Consider the following 23,113-nt stretch of genomic DNA (forward strand, 5'->3'; position numbering starts at 1 on the left):
CCCAACACATCGTTCCGTGGGTGAATTATTGTAATGTTCTGGGGTTTTGTGTGTCGCTCTAGTTGTATGGTTTAGGGGCACTGTTATGCTGGGGGTGTTGTTTACGTTAGCTTTTTACGTTAGCTTTTTTTGTTTAGAAAAAGCTCACGCCAACTTATGAGGCTGTAACTGAGTGGCGAGACTAAACAAAAAAGACTAAATCGAAACTAAACAAAAAAGACTAAAACGCTCAGACCTGTAGTTGATTAAAACTTTACTTAACGAAAAATATATAAAGGTGACTAAATATGATGAAAACTAAAAAGAGCATTTGAGACATGACTAAGACTAAAACTAAAATAAAAAATAGCTGACGAAATTAACACTGCCTGTATTCAACAGGTAGCGAGGAAGTGCTTTGCGACAGATCAAAATGAGATTAGATTCAAATGTATTGTCATCATACACAGTAAGGCTGTCCCCGAACCCTGTTTTTGGGATTCGAACTTCGTCAGGGTTTCGAACCTTCGTTTTTAATTTTAAAAATATATATATTCATTCTTTTTTTAATACGTTTTTTTTTTATCCTCAAACTAAATCCTCAATTTGAATAAAGTGATTAATATGATTAAATTAGTATTTTCTTTTTATTAAATCAACTTTCCAGCCCCAGACCCAGCCCAGGGAGAAGCCCCAGCCCAACTAAATCAATTAAATCAACTTTCTTTAATGAATATAACTCATCAGTTTCTTTTAATACTATAATATTAGTGTAGCCTAATCTTTATCTGCAACTGTGAAGAAAACCCCCATTGGTTTAAACAGAATTAATAGAAGATTTTTTTTTTTTATTAAACATTAAAAATTCAAATGTTGATTTAGAATTCGAATGCCAATGTAACGAACGAAGGTTCGAACGTTCAAACGTTTGGGCTCAGCCCTAATACACAGCACACTATACCTATAGTGGAATAGACTATATTCCAGACTGTATTAATAGTCCATATTTATACCGTCTTGTTGCGCGCTCCTGGCCACCTGCTGCAGTGCACACACACACGTCTATGTGCATAATGAACAGTAGGCTTATATTATTCTAATGACTTGTTTTATTAGGAGATCACAGATACTGTGCTGCCCTATAGTACAGTCATACTGTAGTTCTACTAAAGTACAGTACAGTACACATCTTAGCATGACATCTTAAGGCCGCCACAGAGTTATTGTTATATTGTAGAAATGTGTGCATTGAAATGTCTGTAAAGTCTCGACTACATTGAAAATGAGGGTGAGCTCAATTTGAATTTCGAGGATAATAAAGGTTGATGAGTTGTTCAATGTCCGGTCCGCTCACAGTACGCCCGACTCTGTGGCGGCCATGTGTACTGTACGTACTACTATAGGGCAGCATACAGTATCTACTATCTCCTAATGAAACAAGTAATTAGAATAATATAAGCCTACTGTTCATTCATTATACACGTAGGCTATACAGTGTGCGTGTGTGTGCGTGCGTGTGGGTGTGTGTGTGTGTGTGTGTGCGCTGAACAGGTGGCCAGGAGTACGCAACAAGACGGTATAAATATCATCATCATTAGGTGGCTTCTTCGTTCCGAAGGTTGCCTATCACTCTCCAACCCATTCTGTCCCCACTTCTTCTCTCCAACTCCGTGACTCCGCCTCTCACTCCGCTCCAATCACAGACGTCGTCTACCCAGCCTCTTCTTGGTCTTCCACTTCCTCTCTTTCCATCCACCTTCCCTATTCACAATATGGAATATTAATACAGTCTATTCCACTATAGATACATCCACGCGATTAGCTTTAGTTCTTATTTATTTATCCACTGTCATTTGCAGTGTTTGTGTAGTGTTTTTATTTATTTTCGGACATCACGATGCCTCTTGAGGCATGACTGTAAATGGAATACTTAATTTTTTATCATACAAATATTGTCATATTTATTATTATTATTATGATTAATTAATTCCAAGGATGCCTGTAGAGTTGACATGAAGAAATCACCATGATTCCTCACAAATAAAGCCCTTAAGAACACGGCAGACACCAGTCTGTCCGACTTACGACTGCTCTTCAGCGCTCCTAAATCCTGCTCCAGGAGAAGGGACCGTTGGTGAATCCCAAAATCAGCCCGAAAATGTCTTGGAGCTAGAACAAAAATAATTCTGATCTTTTGTCTTAAGTCCGTTGGTGAATGAGACCCAATGTCATTTGTTGAGCTTTTTCAAAACAGCAAACAGTTGTACCCAAAGTTGTTGCAGAGAATCGAGGCTGGCAATAGGTCATGAGTCATGACCCTGAGAGTACGGATGTTGTTACCAAGCGGGGAGATGAGGGCCGGAAGAAAATGACACACAAAAAATGACATTGCAAAACATTTTGTAATCAGTAATGTGTTTATACCTGTAATCAATAGATTCAACCTGTATCTTTTGCAACTATGACATTCATTATGAATTACATGGGAACTCTGTCTAAAAAGGGATGTGTCCAACCTTTTATTTTCCTTTGGAATAGTTAGGCAGATCATGTGTGCCAGCCCTTTATCTGTGCCAGGATGGCTGGCTGACGTCCTGACTATCCACCCTAGACAAAGGAAAACATTGCTCCACCCTTTTTGTAGATCTGTCAAAAAGCATTCGATATAGTTGATCATTCTCTTCTTTTACAAAGCCTGTACAGCGTTGGCTTTGATGCAAATTCTTGCAGTTGGTTTCAGAGGTATTTGTCTGAGAGATTTCAGTGTGTGAAGATGGAGAATGCCCAGTCAGATTTCATACCCGTCAGTCAGTCAGTTAGGGACATTGACTATTGTTGGCTGGCCTTCCGAGTCCGGCAAAAAATAATTACCGTATTGATCCTAATATAAGAAGATGCTGATTATAAGAAGATCTCTCCTTTTTCACAACTCCTTTTTTCTTTTTTTGAAGATCAAATCTTGTTTTTTAAATAAAATAATTATATAAGGTATCAATAATATTAACACATTGCATAAAAGAAGATAAGCTAATATATTTTAAATTGTCTTGTTTAAATAAGATCATCCTAAAAATGCAATGCTTTTTTATTTTATTTCAAAGTCTTTTTTTTTCAAATTAATTTAAGTAAAATAGAATACTTTTTTTGGGTGGATTAAGTGTTGACTCCTGTCTTGTGTGTCTGCAGGTGCTGCAACCTCCTGGGTGGTGGTGTCAGTCCTGTCAGTCATCACTGTACTGTCTCTGCTCATCCTGCTTCTCTTCTGTTACAAGGACAAGATCAAGCTGCTCTCTGGTGGGTTCATATAGGATTTATGTACACTTTATGACATGAGCAGCTTGCTTATGCTAACAGTGTCTCACAAATATGTATGAGTCATGTATTTATTTCCAGTGCTGCCTGTATTTGATAAAGACAATGGTCAGATGGTGACATCTACAGTAACTAACCTAGCTAACATAACCTATAAGCTAAACTAAGCTAAGCTAACCTAGCTAACGTAACCTATAACCTAAGCTAAGCTAACCTAGCTAACGTAACCTATAACCTAAACTAAGCTAACCTAGCTAACGTAACCTATAACCTAAGCTAAGCTAACCTAGCTAACGTAACCTATAACCTAAGCAAAGCTAACCTAGCTAACGTAACCTATAACCTAAACTAAGCTAAACTAAACTGAACAGAAGTCTGGTAAAATTATGATGTTTAAAAGTTATTTCCTCTCTGCAGTGAACTTGCGATCCTGCGTCCAGAATCTGAAGAGGACCAGGATACAGCAGGTAAAGTTGCAAACAAATTTACAAAACAGTACAATGTTAGTATTGACTGAAACATACAGTAGAAACATGATGGTTATTTAATCTGACTGTTCGATTGTAGCTGATGCAAGATATACAGGTATTGCATAGATTTCTTTCAAATATATAGCACTTGTTATACAATCTGTACTCTACTTGTACCAATCTGCTCCAAGGACTGGGTACTGAAAATGAGCTAACATTACTGTAGCTAAAACACTGCCATTACAACACAGTGGGCATTTGCTTGCAAAATATGATTGTGGTTTTATCTGTCCCTGTAAATAAAAGAAAGAACCACACATACGTATAACAACACTGTTCTCTCCGTCACTCCAGGAGACCTTGGCCCCTCTCTACCACAGCAGAGGAGGCGCAGGCCCGGGGGCTTCCAACTGCACCCTGTGCGAAACCACCAAACTCATATGCCAGGTCCCCCACTTCCCCACCACGGAGACCCCGCACCCCTTCTCCACCTCCGCCCTCGACGTCAAGGTCTCCCTGCCGCACACGCCCCTCGCCGGCGAGGAGAGGCCGAAGGGGAAGAAGGAGATGGAGGAGGACAGCGAGGGCTCCGGGGAGCCGGAGGAGGTGTCGGAGGAGGAGGAAGGGGGCTCTCACCTCTGGGCGGGCTCGTGCGCGTGCGTCGTCCCGGTGCGCGAGCCGCTGGAGGTGGGGGAGAACGAGGACTGTAGCCAGGCCGTGTGTCCCGGGACGCTGGGCCCCTGCTCCTGCGGAGGGTCGGAGGCGGAGGAGAAGGCGGAGAGCAGCAATGGGAGGAGCGGCAGCGACAGAGAGAAAGGCGGAGATGTGGATGGAGAGAAGACGGGTGGACAGTCTCTCTTCTCCTTGTCCTCCCCAGCCGTGTCTCCCTCCAGCCCGCCGACTGACCTGTGTGTGCCTCTGTCCCAAGCCAGGCTGGAGACCCGACTCCACCTGACCGACAAGGCACGGGCCAAGGGGGAGGAACTGTATAGACTGACGAGCATAGACTCCGCCTCCACGCCAGAGACCACGCCCACTATGGCCTCGTTTAACCCCTTGTTGACCTCCTCGTCCGTGGGAGAGCTCTACTTGGATAAGACGCCCGAGGCCTCCGAGGACGAGCGGGACCAGGGCCTTTCCTGGCAGGACAGTGAGGGAAACAAGCTCCTCTCTTCTGGGTTCTTGGAGCTGGAGTGTGCCCCCGAGAGCCTCCAGAGTCAGCTGGCTGAGCCAGCTCTTACCTCAGGTAGGTGGAATTTTTTAGTGTCCCAGACGATATATAGCCCTTCTATTATCTATTTACAGTCTCACTGACCCCATACACATATTAGAGAGCAGTGGTTAGCAAGGTTAGAGAAACAGGTTTTCAATACCCCGGACCGGCAGGAAAAATATGGGCGGGGAAGTGAATTAATAACTCTCTCCCGACCCTTAATACCAACTGCTAAAGTGCTCTTGAGCAAGGCACTTAACCCCCAACTGCTCCAGTGGAGTTCAGTGGCTAACAGCGTCAGACTGTGGTGGTTACTGAGCAGCTCCCTGAAAAAGAGCGTTTGTGCTTTAGAGAACTTATCTAAAGGTAAAAATGTAATTATATATATATATATATATATATTGAGTTGTATACAGAAAGATGAGGAGAGGGGGGGAACAAACCTCTGGCTAGACCCATCCCTCTCCTTCTCTACTCACATAAAACACCTGCAGGCCAAAGTCAAAGCTAGTCTGAGCTTCCTGTACCGCAACAAAGCTTCCTTCACCCTAGGCCTGCCACGATAACACATTTTGCTGGGCGATTAATTGCCCCCGAAAATATCGCGATAAGCGATATTATTGCGACCGGTTAGAGAATTTTTTTTTGAGAAATTTATTTCCCAAAACTTTTATTTTGAAGCCCACCGCTCCGTCTTTTCTGGTTTTAGACTTTTATTTTGAAGCCCACCGACCGGAGCGGAAGTATTGTTGTTATTATCCTAGCAGCATCTCGTCCGGTTCTGTGTTTTTGAGCTAATGATAAAACAAATGTTGAGATTGTTGGTGAGCAACTAACTTTAGGTTAGTTTTAACGTTAGCTACTAACGTTAGATGCAGCTACTACAGGCAATCAACGATGAGGAGGAAGCGTCAAAGCCGTATAGAATAGAATAGCCCTGTGGTGCGTAGGCACGGGAGCGCAACTCGATTACCTGTTATAATAAATGTATTCATGTTTAACTTGTCCCCGTGTCCAGTCCTTTGACTAGTCCCACCCGTTCATTGTAAACAATGATGCATGTAATTGTATTAACGTTATTCTGTGTTGTAGCTATGCTATACGTTGTATTTCGTTTGTTAGCTATTTAGCTAATGTTGTTGGCATTGAATGAGCATCAACACTAGATCTTTAATCTTTATTTAGCAGTCCAGTTTCTCCGGGCAGTAGCGAGTAACTACTTGGGTCTAAAAATAGCTAACGTTACACTACAAAGAACGCTATTTGGTTAAAAGGAGCAACACTATTGAGAAATGTAGTTAAGCTATATGTGGCGTTGCTAGTGCCCCACGGAGCTCCCGTGCTGTGCTCTGTAGTAAGGCCAGCGGCCCCCCACACGGAGAGTGACTGACGAGGGGTACTACTGGTTCCGCCTCATTAAAACAAACGCGCAAATAGCAATTAATCGCGCCCGTCAAAATCATTGCATTAATTTTAATTATCGCGGCAATTAATCGATTTATTGCTTATCGCGGCAGGCCTACTTCACCCGCTCAGCCAAACACACTGTCAAGATGACCATCCTCCCTATATTTGACTATGGCAACACCATCTATAGAATGGCATCCCAGTGTGCCCTCCTCAGAAAACTTCATCATTCCGCCATCCGTTTTGCCATTAGTGCACCATTCACCACTGTGACCTTTATAACCTGGTGGACTGGACATCTCTTCACACCAGAAGGCTTCTTCACTGGCTTCAAGTCATCTATAAAACCATACTTGGTAAAACACCTCTCTAGTAGTCTCTACCTCTCCTCCCTTCTGCACGTCTCCACTTCTGATTGTAATTTACAACTTCATCAAACTCACCATCCCCAAAGCCTGCATGGTTTCTGGCCGCAAAGCCTTCCGATTTGCTGCTGCATCTGACTGGAACACTTTACAAAACACCCTTAAACTCACTGCCCTCACATCGCTCACTGCTTTTAAACAAAATCTGCAACAGATCATAACCGACTGTTGCACCTACCTCCCAATCGCACGCATAGCCCTCAGACTCTTCTCTCCTCCCCCTAAGCCCTCTCATCTACCTCCCTCCTTCTCTCCCTTTCTTCTCTCTCTTCCTCTGGTTCTCACTCTCCCTTTCTCTTTTCCCTCTTTCTCTTTCCTTCTCTCCCTTATTTATTGTAATGTTCCTTGTATACTATTGCTACTGTAATATTTTTTTTTTATTTACTTGTCAAGGTCAAGGTCAACATTATTTATATAGCACATTTAAAACCAACCGAAGTTGCACCAAAGTGCTTTACAATATAAAAACAGAGAAATACTAAAAAATACAATATAAGAACTGAGAAATACAAAAAAAAATACAGTATACACAAAATCAAAAGCTGCAATACATTAAAACAATCACGACACGACCGGGGATGTATGCATATAACCTTGTTTTTGTTGCAGCCTCCCATCCCCCCTTCCCTCAAAAGGCCTTTGTTTTTTGGTCAGGCTGCTTTTGTATATAAGAATTTGTTCTTACTTGCTTACCTGAGTAAATAAAGGTTAAAAAAAAGGGGCAGAGTGGCTAACCGTGAGTGAGTCAGTGCCAGTCTTTGCATCGAAAAATAGAAAATGCGATATAAGGAGGTATATATACCTATAAAAACATTACCAAAACATGAACAGAAATGGAAAATGGATTATTGGTGAAATATAAACCAATTATACATTAACATATTGGTTACATTTGTAAAATAAAGAAAATGATAATATCGGTAATAATTGATTGAATTGAAGGTGTGGATTCACTCCAACCTTACCTAGCTGGCATTGTTGTACATTCTAATCTTTTCAAATTTGCGGTCCACGTTCATGACCCCTAGTGGAAAAAGCTGATTGATTTCGGTGACCTCATGACCTTTCCTCTACTGCCAGCCTATTGCTTATTAACAGCGGAGGAGTGCTGCAGAGTGCTTCCGCGTTTTCCCTGATTGGCTGCGACACGCCCCGCGGCAGGCGCGGCAGCCGCTGAGCGGAGCGGCAGAGCTTGCGGCATTATGTAGCCGTAATCCGCCATGATTTTCATTCGAAGCTTAGCTCACCTGGCAGCGCTGCGGTCCTGCGATCCTGCGGTCCGTTGGTGACAAGTTCGAATCCCATCAATTTTTTAACGTGTATTCTTTCGCCGGTTAAGGTTAGGCATGGTTAAGGTTAAGGTTAAGGTTAGGCATTGTTTCGGAGTTGGTTAAGGTTAGAAGGGTTAAGTTTAGGCGCTGTTAAGGAGCTGGTTAAGGTTAGAGTTTGTCTTAGAGAATGGCAATATTCTTTCTATGGTTAAGGTTAAGGTTAGGCATGGTTAAGGTTAAGGTTAGGCATTGTTTCGGAGTTGGTTAAGGTTAGAAGGGTTAAGTTTAGGCGCTGTTAAGGAGCTGGTTAAGGTTAGCGTTTGTCTTAGAGAATGGCAATAGACAGCCTATTTCCGCACTGCCGCTCTCTCGCGCTGCCGCGGTCACATGGTCACATTGTCACATTCTTGCACTCCTCCGCTGTTAAAAAGCAACACGCCTACTGCCACCCTCACACCTACACCCAAACGTTAAATGTTCAAATGAGTGTGTCTCCTGATCCGTTAGCCATACAGCCTGGAAACTGGTCTCCAGAGATGTGTCTACTTGTGCACAACAACTTAACCATAAGGAGCTATGATGTCTGTCATCTTGAATTCTTGGAAAAATACCCCCTAAGTCTGTTCACCAAACTCTCGGCAAACCTGGGATCTGGGGATCTTTATACATTTAGTAGATTGGCCGAATCCATTGTTTGCTGTTTCTTTTTAGCCTGAACAAACCCTGACTGCCAGAACCAATCAAATGTTGTGGAAGAACACATGGTAAACATGAAATTATTCGTCACAGTCCCTTTTCCACCAAACCAGAAACGTGTTCGCCTTCCAATAGCAAGGGGACCTGTGAAGTTCTGGCCTCATAGTGGTACTATTCTCTTTTTTTTATTAATATATATATCATATATTTAATTTGTATTTGCATATAGTTTCCGGAAAGTACAAGACATCGGATATTGTGCATTTTTGTATTTTGATACCAAACATAAAAACATACAAAACAAGACAAGAAAAAGATTTAAAAAAATCGAATAAATAGAAGTTGAAAAAGTGGGTGTAGCAGAGAACAATACAGATGGTGCTGTTTCACATGGAATCTGAAAACGTAATCCATCCTGCCTGTCTTGTCTGTCTCTAGTCTCAAAGCATATCCTTCCATCACAAAAATACCATGCATCACATTAAACCAGTCTCACTAATGTGGGTGATCCTTTACAGGCATTTTTCCTGATGGCTTTTTTTTTTTTTACTGGTGACCAGCATAATTTTTTAGACATATGTTTTAGAAAAACCAATGAACTGTGCTGGCATCTTACGTGACCTGGAAGCAAAAAGCCAATCTCGATTTCCAAAACGTTTTCCATGCTCTCTCTGACTGCCTCCCAATATTTGTGAATCCCAGAACGTTCCCAAGACACATGACAATGATTTGCTCTTTCGTTTCCACGCTCTCTCCCGCGCGCTGTCTGCCTCTCTGTAGATTGTTTAAGGGCTGGTGTTATAAAATATCAGAGCATGTTTTTTCAGTTAAACTCTCTCAGAGACAATGAATTTGTTGATTTCCATTCGTTCCATGTTTTCCCAATCCTCAAATGACCTTGTAAAGTTTCCCTCTCCCATTTTTCTCTTATATATGATGTATATCTAAAGACCTTTTGTCACCACATTGAAAGGTTTGACGACTCATGACTACTTGCATCGTTACGCATGAATACAATTGCGCTCATTGGACTCCCAAGAGTCTCCGCTACATGTATGCAGAAATAGGCAAAAGAAAACAAAGAAATTGCATGATTTATTTTTGACTGTAAGTTGCATGTGATTAGCACAAATGACAAGGTTGTAAAGGTGAGACCAGTTTCATTCGGATATCTTGAAGTGAGAGGTCAAATGACTCTGTTGTATAAATGTTTTTTTATTTATTAAATTTTTTTCAATCAAATGGAGCAATTGGAGCAAATTATCCTTTTCCTGGTACGGTAGCATCTAATTATTTTAATTTAATTTGTATTTACTAGGGCTGACCTTCGAATATTTTTTTTGGAATTCGAAGCTTCGGGCCGATATTCTTTTTTAATTCGAAGCTTTGAGATTAAAAAAATTTAAAATTATTTAAAAAAGTATTACCTTTTTCTTTTACAATTTTTTAATTATAATTTTTTTTTATGTTGTGGGACTTGTACAGCACTTTGTTCAACTTTGTCCGTGCTGTAAAGTTTAAACCTTTTAAAATCTTAGACAAACAAAACACTTTGCTTTCATGAAATATTGTAAGCCGTCATTTGAGGCTTTATAAAAGCAGCACAATGAACACAAATCTGTCAGTGCCGAGTCCGACCTCATCTTAAATAACAAACAGCATTGCTTGTTGTAGTTAACAAAGAGAGGCAGAGTTGATTTAGCAAAAAAGAAAAAAATATATATATACAGTATTATATATATATTTTTTTAGAATCACATTTTATTTTCATATTCTAATCCCATGCCCATCGAACGAAGCTTCGAAGTATTTAAGACAGCCCTAGTATTTACTTATACTAGTGGTACTTTTTTAAATTCTGTTAATTGTTGCTTTTTTATTCCTTTATGCTGTGGAGCAGACGGAGAGTAAGAATCCCATTGTACTTGTACTTGTACATTTGGAACAGAATGTTTGTCTCAGTAAATTAGCATAGATTGGCTGGTACCTCTGGATTGCTGTTGTGATGACATTATTCAGGGTAGCGGCCGTTAACGTAGAGATTGCGAGAGCCTCCGAAAGATGATCATGTCAGCAGGTTGTTTTCTTTCCCCTCTAATTCTTTCAGATGGTTAAACTTTGAAGCGACATTTCTCCGCTGGTGCCTCGAGATTCCCCAGGGTCTCTAGTTTCGGATGATGTCTGTATCGTCACTGTAGTCCTTAGATCTGAGACCGCCAGAGCCTCAGAAAGACAACGATGTCAACACTTTTGTTCCCCTTCAATAGAAACATCTTCCTTGGCCTGGTAGCCACCTAGTGGATGGCGCCCTAGGCGATGGTCTATACAGCATGTGCCTAGAAGCGGCCCTGACGAAACAAAACAAAGGAGAAGAAGCACACAGTAACATACAAATGCACAGGTGGGATCAAAGAACTCCCTGAGAGCTTAAAGAGAACCACCTAACATTGAGGTTAAAAACAGCTGTATATGCTTGCCACAAATTTACAAGCAGACGTAAATATTTTTTACATATCTAAAAAGAGCAGAAAATACTATTTCCAAACAAGAAAAAATAAATATAAAAAAATAAATAAATGTGGCCATGGTTAATCATGGTTAGGAACCGCTACTCTCATCAGGAACGATGGTTAGCTGGGACTGTTATTATTAAATGAACATTGCACAGAACGGTTATAACACAAGATGGGTTTCGTCATTGGAATAGGTTGTGTGAATGTTTCCCAGAAATGCATGTTTTCATTCGATTGGTCAGTTTGGGCCTGGAATTTGTGATGGACCACACACACATTATAGAAACAAGATATCTGTTTGATGGGCCAGTGAATGGGACCACCTGTGTGTGTGTGTGTGTGTGTGTGTGTGTGTGTGTGTGTGTGTGTGTGTGTGTGTGTGTGTGTGTGTGTGTGTGTGTGTGTGCGTGTGTGTGTGTGCGTGTGCATGTACAGTATGTCATTGTGTACGTGTCAGTAGGGCTGAACGATTAATCGTTTTTTAATCAAAATCGCAATTTGAAATGATGCAATTAGCAAATCGCTAAAAAAGTTATGCAGTGAGTCTGATTCAAGGTTTCTTCTTGCGTGCCAGTCCTGCTTACCAATCAGAAGTGCTGTGCTCTCATTGCTCACCAATCAGAAGTAGCCAAAGGTATTCTACGTATACGCCCAACAACAACAGCTCATGAAACGTCCGTGTGTGAAGACGTTACAGCATAGCTCCAGAGTGCTTTGGTCGTATTTAGTGACCCGAAATAAGTCCCAGCTTTTTTTCCCCGCGCTGTTTCTATGTGCAGTGAAAACTCCAATGCTTCTTCTAACAAGCTGTGCAATGCATCCTCGTCATTCCTGATGCCCACTAACGTGTGTGTGTGTGTGTGTGTGTGTGTGTGTGTGTGTGTGTGTGTGTGTGTGTGTGTGTGTGTGTGTGTGTGTGTGTGCACGCGTCCCATATCTGGTCTTTGGAAAGACCAGATGATATCAGAGGAGTTTGATAGATACTGAGGATTGCCAGATAATGTTGATATTTAAACATTACAAAAATTAGAATACAAAATAAATGTATACATACATTTTGTATTTTCATGCAACATAAAAAAAATTGTTGTAGGAACGGTTTGGGAGAGGGAGGTAGGGAGGGGTTTTAGATTGTGTATTGTGAAGTTTAGACTTCAGAGAGAGAGACTAAAGTACAGAAAAAGGTACCGTTGGGTACCGGTATCGATTCCCAGGTAAAAAGAAACATTTCCAGGCTCTGTGTCCCAAGCAGATCCAGCGCGTAGGCCAGATGCAAGCCGTATTTTACAATAAACCTCCATTGGGCTGCTTAAAAAAAAATATATTATAATCGCAAATTTAATCGCAAACGCAATTATCTGTCAGAAAAATCGCAATTCGATTATTTCCCAAGATCGTGCAGCCCTATGTGTCAGTGTGAAAGTGTACCTTCCATCCACAGTGCTCCCGTTTATCCAGAGTTCCATTGGGTTGCGCAAAGCGACCACAGTTTATTGAGGCAAGATGTACCCAGATTGAGCAATACCCCCCCCCCTAATCTCCCCCCAGCTAAAACACACAGACACACATATGCAAAGATTGTTCTAGACTCTCACTGGTGACTGTACTTAATTACACCCTTGCCCCCTTGTAAACAAACAACGTTTCCCATCATGCAGCATAATGACGGGTTGCTAAGTGGAATTCCCGCGCATGCTGATTTAAGGTTGAGCTGCGGCCGTCGGTCAGACTTTCACCTGTCCAGTAAAAACAGAGGTAGGGTCCTTTTTCACATTGCACTCAGCCAAGGGCTAGCTGCACACTCCACAGCCATTCTGACTGTGGTGGGCCAATTAAGACTTCCTAGCAGCGCTTTCTAAAAGGGAACAAACCCTGGTAACAAAGAGAGGGGAAAACACTCTGGTAGCAATTTCTTTTAAGCCTTTATTACTTGGCAAGTTCATTTGTAGAACATTAAAAAGCAACAGGGTTTGGCCAACACACACATGGCTGTACACAAATTGACTGGACTGTATTTTCTTTTATATAGAGCTTTTATCCAAAGCACTTTACAATTTATGCCTCACATTCACCCTTTCACACACTGATGCAAGGTGCCCACTTGCTCATCGGGAGCAGTTAAGTGGTTAAGTGCCTTGCTCAAGGACACTTCGACACGCAGCCGGGAGGTGCAGGAATCAAACATGGGAATCTTCAGATTACTGGACGACCGCTCTACGTCCTGAGCCACTGTCCACAACCATTCTGATTGTGGTGGGCCAATTAAGACTTCCCAGCAGCGCTTTCTAAAGGGAACAAACCCTGGTAAAAAAGAAGGAAAAACACTGGTAGCAAAACATTTCTAAAGCCTTTATTACTTGGCGAGTTGATCCCCTTCATAGCAGCATGGGGGAGGGGAGGTACAGGTATGGGCAGGGTAATAGTAGAATCACATAAATATAGGCAATAAAATAAGATCTGAATATAAGAATATGAGAAATAAACTGAAATAAAGGTGCAGATGAGGGTCTTTATGCCCTATCAGTTATATTATACGTTAACATTAAAAAGCAACATGTTTTGGCCAACACACACTGCTATACACACAAACACAGGTGGTATATAAATAGGGTTGCAGGCAGCTCAACGGGTGGAACACAACAGTGACTCAATTATTTACTTTGAATCACTAGACCTCTCATACGTTGACGTCATTATGACATCATACAGTAGCTCCGGTGCATTTCTTCTTCCACCTACGGCTGAAATGAACAGTCTTTTCCTTTACTGTTTACCAGTCATTTTGTCCTTGATGCTGCAAATGGGGTTAATGGAAAAATTACATTTCACCAAAGGATTTTATGTTTTGCTAACAATCCAAAGCCAAACTGCTAACACTAAATAAGGTTCATGACCTGATCTGCAATACTAAGCTAGTTTTGATTTTACTCTTTTTAAACTGCGACTTAAAATTCTAAATCCCCTGCATTATCATCAGAGAGAGACATAATAGTTTATTGTTTACAGGACCACAGCTGCATGGACCACAGACAAAGCTAGGAGCTATGATCTATTTTAATAGTCCATTCATATTCCGTATAGCTGCAGCAAAGACTGGAGACTCAGGAGCAGCCAGAAAAGATGTCACCCGTGAGACGTCTATTGTTTGCTGTTTTCTTTTTGTCTGAGCAAACCCTGGCTTGGTCTCAGCCCACAGATCTATAAAGACGAGGATTAGCCTCACTGATCACAAACCCTGCAAACTCAGCAAAAGCTAGCAAATACAGTGCAGCAAGATCCAGGCTCCTGTGTCCTGTGTTTGATACTATAAACTATAAACTAGTGTTTCTTTTACTATGCCACTCAAAAGTGGGGCCCTCTCTTTATAAGAGCCGGTTGCACAAAACAGCTTAAGTTAAAGATTTTCCATAAAAGTTAAGGTTTCCTTAAAATAAGGTTGCACAAAACACCCTTATGTCTTCTCCTTAAGGTTTCCTTAAAATGTTCATTTAAGTATTTAAGGTTTTCGCTTTATCTTGGTCTTATACTTGGTCTTATTAAGGAGTCCCTTAATGTTGGTTCAACTGTTGCACAAAAGACCAAAGTAAGGAAAATCACCTGTGACTTCAGAACTGAATCAGAAAGGTCAGCCTAGTAGTTTGCACTCCTGTACAATTTAAGACCTACTTTAAAAACAATGATTTGTCCCACTCATACTCTACTTGTCAATGTTTATATCTTCATCTTCCTAAATTTCTTACATGCAGAGGGCAATTTTCTATTAAATATAGAGGTGTGAAATTATGGAATGATTTTCTCCATCTGGCAAAAAAAACGTCTTCGAAAATGTACACAAAAGGTTTGAAGTTTGAAGTTTCTTTATTAGTTGTCATACAGAAGTACAGAATACTTTTATACAAAATGCTTCTTTCTATTACGCTCCAGAGACTGTGCTAGACAAAAATAGATAAGTATAAAATAAAATAAGTATAGCAAGTAAAAATAGAAGTCACGTACGTGGACACAAGTGTTCAGTATGTACATATGTACAATGTTCAATGCAGAGTAGAAGTAACTGAGTTACCATACAATATACTATACAATATACTAATATACAATATACTATATAGTGCAAAGCAGGAACATCTGATTATTATATTGTAACAGTGTATTGTAACTTGTGTATTGTAATCAGTGTATGGTATTTCAACATACACACTTACACACACACTCATTCTCACTCTCACACACGCGCATACACACACACACACACTTACTCATACTTACTTGTGTCTAATGTGCTATGTGTCTAATCTGCCCGTCGTTTATCAATGACTTGTTTGCAGTCAACTTTGTCGAAACGGATTGTTTTTTTTTAATCGGTTCATTTCCGTTTGATAGCATTTTGAAAAGCCCTCGTTTTTCAGGAAAATATATAGATTCTGTGATAATCGCCCTTTACTGGAATATTCTGGAATACACAAAAACGTTGTAATTTTTCGGCCTATTTATGAATCGTTTTCAAATAAACGCTAGATTATCGATAGTATATGTGTACTTATGCACGCTATAGAAGCGGGCTGAAATATCGATTCTCTCATTTCCTGATCAGCGGCACACACACACACACACACATATGGGACACGTTGATATATCTGTGAAAAAAGCTCTGATTATCCCAAGACTGGTAAAATAGATTCCTTACCTCAGATCAGATGTTCTCCAAAAAGATTATTCCAATTCCTGATCGCCATTCCAAATATCGATCATGTTTATTGATTCAGCATTGGGTACTGTAAATATATATTCCACGCGTTTTCCGGGCCGGCGATCACTTGGTCTCTTCAGTTGGCTTGACGGAAAAGTAACATGAGGAGGCTGCCCCCCCCCCCCCCCCCCCCATCAGTCTAAACTAATGGGGTGCAGTTACACAGGGAGAGATGATAGGGGGCGGTATCTTCCCAATTGAGCTCAGAGAGAGTCTGCAACACTAACCTGAGGCTCGATTGATGAAATATGAATTCAAATCGCCAATAAAAAAAAATACGACAAACAAACGCTATATAGCGTTGGTGGCATTCAAAGGTCGGCATGAACTAACGACAAAACGCGTCGCTGGCATCCAAAGTGTTAAGGTGTTTTGTGCAACCGGCCCCTGAGACCCGAATACATTTTTTTTTAACCACTTAAGTCGACCTCACTGTGAAATAGAAACCTCCCATGATCACACTGGTTTAGGGGATGTTGCGCTCGTTTGAGGTGCCCGTGACACTAAGTTTAAGACGCCTGTGGGCAGATAGTCCATTGTTTGGTTTCGGACAAATCCAGCTTAGTGTCAAGAAAGGGATAAACAGATACCAAGGGCCTTTGTTTTAAAGAGCTGCGGTGGAAGAACATATTTGTACGCCAGCATTCTCAGACTCCCAATTCCGAGAAACACAGCCTTGGATGGGTATGTGTGTGTGTGTGTGTGTGTGTATGCGTGTGCGCATGTGTGTGCGCCTGCATGTCAGTGTGAATAAATGAGGCATGAGTTGTGAGTCAGTGAGGCGCGGCTCTGCCAGTACTGTCTGCTCGGAGACGCGGAGAGCAGGCCGGTCAAAGTAGGAAGCGCAGAGCCGATGCGTAGAAAGACGGAAGTAGACTTCCTCATTTGCCTGCGAGGGCTCCGGTACAGAAATATCATCACGGTGACGTGACCGGAAAGATTTTTCTTTTTAAGCGTGGGAGTCAGAACCACAACGGCAGCAGGGTCACGGCTAGAAAGTGTCCACGTTTCGTTGACCTCGTCATAATCTTCACCTAAAAAAGTAGTTTTTAAAACCTTGACCCTTACCTTGACCCCCTCTGACCTTAACCTCACCGTGAGACACCACGTTACACACCCTAACCTAAAGGGCAGCACGGTGATCATGCAGTGGTCAGTACTGTTGCCTCACAGCGAGAAGGTCCTGGGTTCAAAACCCTGTGTGGAGTTTGCATGTTCTCCCCATGTTTGTGTGGGTTTCCTCCTGGTACTCCGGTTTCCTCCCACACCAATACATGCATGCTGGGTATATAATACTCCTGCCATTGCCCTTGACCAAGGCACTGGCATTACAACTGGAGTTGGTCCCTGGACGGTGGCTGCCCACTGCTCCTAAATAGTTAGGATGGGTCAAATGCAGAGGAGCGATTTCCCCAAGGGGATTTATAAAGGTTCAACTTAACTTAACTTAAAGAGATTAAATATAAAACAAAAAGCAGATGCCTTCCAGTCATGACCTGTCAGTTTGGACATTATCATTTGACTGTAAAGGTAGCAAACCCTGGATACAGCATGGAGACTGGATGAACTGTTGTTGTCTTTTCATCTTTTTATAAGCAAAGTTTCTGGACAGGACAATTCCTGTGAAGGAATATTAAATGATTATTTATTATTTTTGTCTCCAGATTTCTATGATGTATTATTTGCTGTGTGTACACACGCATGGTATGTCAAGACGAGGTCACATCCATGGAAAAACAACGCTTTGTTTTAAAATCATGAATATACTGTATCTTCTCTTGCCTGTGGTCTTCACTTTTGCCACTGACAATTACCCCGTCTTTCCAAAGAGCGGTTCCAGCGTTATCTGGGGGTGTTGTTGGGGCATTTCCTGACCTGAATGGTCGTAAAAAACGTTCAGAGGTCTGACGTTTCTCACGCTAGAAAAGCGCTGGTCACGCTGGAAGGAATGGAGCTGACGGACACGGCGGTCCGTCTGGCCTCCACCAACGCTAGCCGAGCTGCTGCCGCAGAGACGTTGCTGTGGTCATCGCCTGGTCACAACACCCACGGCCTCGGAGGTCGGCCGGGATTCTGGTCATTCCTCTCCGACCTCACAAAGTGTGTGTGTGTGTGTGTGTGTGTGTGTGTGTGTGTGTGTGTGTGTGTGTGTGTGTGTGTGTGTGTGTGTGTGTGTGTGTGTGTGTGTGTGTGTGTGTGTGTGTGTGTGTGTGTGTGTGTGTGTGTGTGTGTGTGTGTGTGTGTGTGTGTGTGTGTGTGTGTGTGTGTGTGTGTGTGACCATATTGTCCACCCATTCAGTATAGGCACTCCACAAAACCTATATATATCATGTATAAAACATGTGTTTATTGCTGGTCTCCATGGGCCCCCTCTTGCAGCTGGGGCCCAAAACGCCCTCCATCTCAGTTTAGCTCATGACAGTCAGGGTTTACATGGCAAAGGGCCAAGCCTTACCAATTACATGCTCTATGTCCTGTTTTATCCCTTATAACAATGTCAAAATCCTTCTCTCCTTCTCCCTTTCTGCTGCCCCCCCCCCCCCCCCCCCCCCCCTGCTCAGGTCAGGTGACGGGGAACCACAACACCACCTTCATCTCTAGTGGTCAGGTGATGAACTTCAGCGGCGACGTCATTGTCGTCTACGTCAGCCAGACGTCGCTGGGCAACGAGGGGGCGGGGCCGGACGACGCTTTCGGAAGCCCCGTCCAGGAGCAGGCCAATGAGACGGCTCTGTTCTTCCAGAGCGGCCCGGCGACACCCGGGGAATCCATTAACCACAACCTCCCACCGGACGGGCCCCTGCCGGTGCAGGAAGTGATGGACGAGTGGCCGCGGAGGAAGTGACAAGCGACCAATGGCTGTGTTTTGATTAGTCCGAGAAACAATCCCTCCCATAACTGCCTTCTGTTCTTCAGGAAGCGACGGACAGAGGAGTTGAGGGAATTTGCGCTTCTTTCGTGATCAGCTGTGTTTTCATGACCTTAAGCGTCAGTGAGGAGACTGCAGAACGGGCCCTGATCAGTGCAGCCAAATCAGTTAGAATAATGCACATTCTGTGACATTTGACAGGTGACAGGCTGAACAAGCAAGTCCAACATTAAGAGCCTGCACACGGTTTAACAATGTTCTCAATGAACGGTACGCTTTGACCTCTCTCTGTGCATTCATCAGGAACACACTTCAAACCATTTTGGGGACAGCGTCATCAAAATAATCTTGGCAGGCAGTTCAACAAGGAAATGAATGCCAGCCGGCTCAGGAGCTAGAGCTGTCGTCTGGTAATCGGACGGTTCCCAGTTCAATTCCCGCTCCTCCCGGGCAGAGTATTCCTAATTATCCCCGGATGAGCCCCCATTTTATTTTACAACCCCAGTACGTCAAGGGGAAGGGGTAAATAACATAAAGGATGATTGTGTGATTGTGATTTGTGATAAATTAACCAGGGGAAAAATACACCAATGCCCACAACAGATTTAGGTGAAAGAAAGTGATATATTCTGCAATTATATTTACAGTGTATACAATCAAACAAAAACAGACTAAATACACAACAATGATAATAGTAGATTCTGGAGACACACAACCAGAGGGCGGGGGAGAGGAGGAGCTTGAATGATGCTAAAGGAATGAACTGAGTAAAACTAACTCTGTAAGGAATATACTTATCTAACTATACGCAAACACAAAAGTCTAATAAAAACCTACTCCTCACTACCAGTACCTACACTAACTAACCAAACATATGTCCAAAACATACAATGGGTGGCATCACTCCTGACCTAGTGTGTCTAGACAATATACTACTACGTGTAGCACCAAATGTATTGGGCCCCTTACCTGCTCCAATTCCCAACACACACACACATACACTTTTACCGAGTTGGCTAACTAAGTTACGTACAAACATCTATCAAACAGCAAACCAACAAAAGGGAAGAAACAGGAAGTGCCACATGGATTTAAAACAGGAGGAGGGTTTCTGATTGGTCAACTGGTTGATTGATTGATGACTGGCTGGGTTCCTATTGGTCTCTTGAAGAATGACAGGAACCTGGATCAGAGTAGCAGGTGGAGTGAGTGAGAGAGAGAGAGAGAGAGAGAGAGAGAGAGAGAGAGAGAGAGAGAGAGAGACACAAAAGGACAAAGAAAATACAACAGCTGGAATGTAACAGGCTCGAAGTGTCCTTGAGCAAGACACTTAACCCTTAACTGCTCCCGATGAGCAGATTGGCACCTTGAATGGTTGCCTCCGCCGTGGGTGTGTGAGTGAATGGGTGAATGTGAGGAACAAAACTTCTAAAGTGCTTTGGATACAAATTGCTATATAAATGCACCATTTACCATTTAGCAAGATTACTTTGTTGACACTCTCTCCAAAAGGGTCTGAAGCGCGTTCCCGATGAGCGTGCAAGCATGAATACAGTGCAGGCTTTTCCCCCCTAAAATGTCGTATTACCCCTTAGACAATATGAATTTCCCAAAAGTGTTCTTCCCCTTTAATGTTGGAAAGTCCATTAACTTCAGTGATGATGAGGGGGATTCTGCTGGGAACTGGCCTAAAAAGCTGGAACATTTTCATCACTGTCTGTCTGGACGTTGTGGCCGTGTCCCAAGTTGCTACCTTTTTATATTCCTTCCCTTCACTGACGGTGGTCTGTCGACTAGACTGGAGTGAACCCAATGGACTAGTCACGCTTCATGGAGATGGCAGCCTCCCAATTGTAGTGAATATTAATAACTTACTTATTTATTAACTCGGAGAGATCGGTACATACAAAATAGTAGAGAGAATGGCTGGATGGCCCTCACTCTGAGTGACCAGCTACGAGACCCGGAAGTGAGAGAGCGAGCCCTCGGCTCAGGATCCACTTATATACAAGGAGGGGGGGGGACACCATGAAACAAGGGGTTTACACAGGGGAGGAGACAAAGACACATGTCCTTATGAGAAGACAGATCTTTATCGCCCACACACCTGTAGTAAATCTATTACACCTGTGTGGTCGGGCCGGTGGGGATATGTCCCGATGTCTTTTCTGATGACCTGGAATTGTCCCCACCGCTAATTTGGTTTTAATTTAATCAAATATGGTTTTGTCTGCTCTACCCCCTCACTGGTGTTTGTTTGCTTTGCTCTCACCTCTGTTACATGCAGCTGTGTGAGTGGCTGAGTGTCTTATTGTTGCCTGAACAGCGTGGAGGGAGGAGAGCTGGACACAACAGAACAGACCGGCCATAACATTATGGTACCGTACCAGTAGACTATCATAACATTATGGTACCGTACCGGTAGACTATCATAACATTATGGTACCGTACCGGTAGACTATCATAACATTATGGTACCGTACCGGTAGACTATCATAACATTATGGTACCGTACCGGTAGACTATCATAACATTATGGTACCGTACCGGTAGACTATCATAACATTATGGTACCGTACCGGTAGACTATCATAACATTATGGTACCGTACCGGTAGACTATCATAACATTATGGTACCATACCGGTAGACTATCATAACATTATGGTACCGTACCGGTAGACAATATAAATTATTCTGTGATATGTAAGAAGAGTCTAGCTGGTTAACTCAAAGCACTACAGCAGTAGGAAATACAAGTCTTGCTAGTTGGCACAGACCAAAATAGCCTAGTTATTTTGCTACTCTAACTAAATGCAGATGGATGGAGAGACAGAGAGAGTACTCAGGTAGGAAGAGGAGAGAAGTGAACAGTTGTAATGTAATGTTCATTCTAAGAGTGCGTCCTTGTAATTGACGTATTTTCAACCACGTTTTACTTTGGTAATTCATGCCATAGCGAGCTAGCTACTGTAGCTGCCGTGCAAGGTTAGTAGCGAGAGCAAAACAACCACTTTCCAAATCAAACCTATGCCCTTGCCCCTGTCTGGTGTGGCTGAGGCTATAGACAGGGATGCAGGGTATGCCCATCTCTTTTTCTGTGGTAATCAGAGTACACTTGCCTATCAGCCTAAACACCATTGAAATGTATTGGAATACCAGTAGGCCTAGGTCCCAGTACTTACCTCCCCTCACCAGTACACCCACCTACTAACTACTTCTATCAAACCTGGAGGCCGCCATCTTTATGCAGCTGTTCAATTTCTTCTGTGTTTTTTTTTTACTTGAAAAAAAACAAAACAAAAATGAAGCTAAGAAATTCAGACACATCCAATTTTGGTACGATGCTTGTTAATAGTTTATCTAGATTTCTCATCCTTTACTCATTGCACCACGTGTGCGGTTCATTCTTTATGGAAAAAAAATGCTATGCATTTGTTAAGCTATATATTATTAAAGGTTATTGAATGTGTTTTTAATGTGCAGGCCTTAATGAAGAAAAGTAAAAAGTCAGTTAATTTGTTCTATGTAGTTTGAGAAGCAGAGTGAATTGTGAAATTATTAATTCATTTTACAAGACGCAGATGCGTGACGTCTGGATCAATGTCTGCTCTGTACATATTTCAAAAAGAATATGTCGTGATTTATTTGTGAAACCAAAGAGAATATTTCCCTTATGTTTCTTTTCGTCTCTTGATTTACAACGCGGCTTTGTTCATCGGCGCCGTTCATTGGCGTGCGGAACGCACACAGGAGTGAAAAAGGGAATTTTGTATGAATATAAAATAAAATCACCATATGTAGCCCTAATATTAATCATGTAAATATCAACTGAAATCAAATGCAATGACCAAATGACTGAAAAGATTTATTTTGCGACTGAAATTAAATGTTTTTTTTGCATTGAAACAACTACCTTGTCTTCATCCTTTCCCTTCCATTATGCGGTCGCTCACTGTTCTGCTCCGCTCTCCTATTCTGGGATCAGCAAATTACAGTGATAGAGTTATTTATCTCCGTCCCCTGAGCTGTAATCACTGTGAAAACAGCACTAATTATACGTGCGGCCAGGCTTCAGTCTCTGTCCCCTTTCCCAACGCTGACAGACGTGATGGGAACCTTTCATCAGAGCGGGAGATGGCTAGCAGCTGTGTGGGGAAGCTAACGTAGCATGGAGTCAGCTGGCCCAGTTAGCGTCACAGAGACCACATG

At 42.3% G+C, this 23,113-nt stretch overlaps 1 protein-coding gene across 1 annotated transcript in view; it reads left to right on the forward strand.

Moving 5' to 3' along the window:
* Positions 1 to 22,807, forward strand: part of tnfrsf11a (tumor necrosis factor receptor superfamily, member 11a, NFKB activator) — a gene marked incomplete at its 5' end in the record, with an annotated part of 27,038 nt that extends 4,231 nt beyond the window's left edge. Inside the window, 4 exons of the mRNA XM_084325815.1 lie at positions 3,166 to 3,273; positions 3,709 to 3,758; positions 4,116 to 5,007; positions 18,595 to 22,807. Coding sequence (XP_084181941.1) covers positions 3,166 to 3,273; positions 3,709 to 3,758; positions 4,116 to 5,007; positions 18,595 to 18,878 — 1,334 coding nt within the window. The 3' untranslated portion in view covers positions 18,879 to 22,807. The remainder of the gene's footprint in view (positions 1 to 3,165; positions 3,274 to 3,708; positions 3,759 to 4,115; positions 5,008 to 18,594) is intronic.
* Between the last annotated feature and the right edge of the window lie 306 nt (positions 22,808 to 23,113).

The sequence above is a fragment of the Notolepis coatsorum genome, assembly GCF_963971535.1.
Source record: "Notolepis coatsorum genome assembly, chromosome: 12".
NCBI lineage: Eukaryota > Metazoa > Chordata > Actinopteri > Aulopiformes > Paralepididae > Notolepis > Notolepis coatsorum.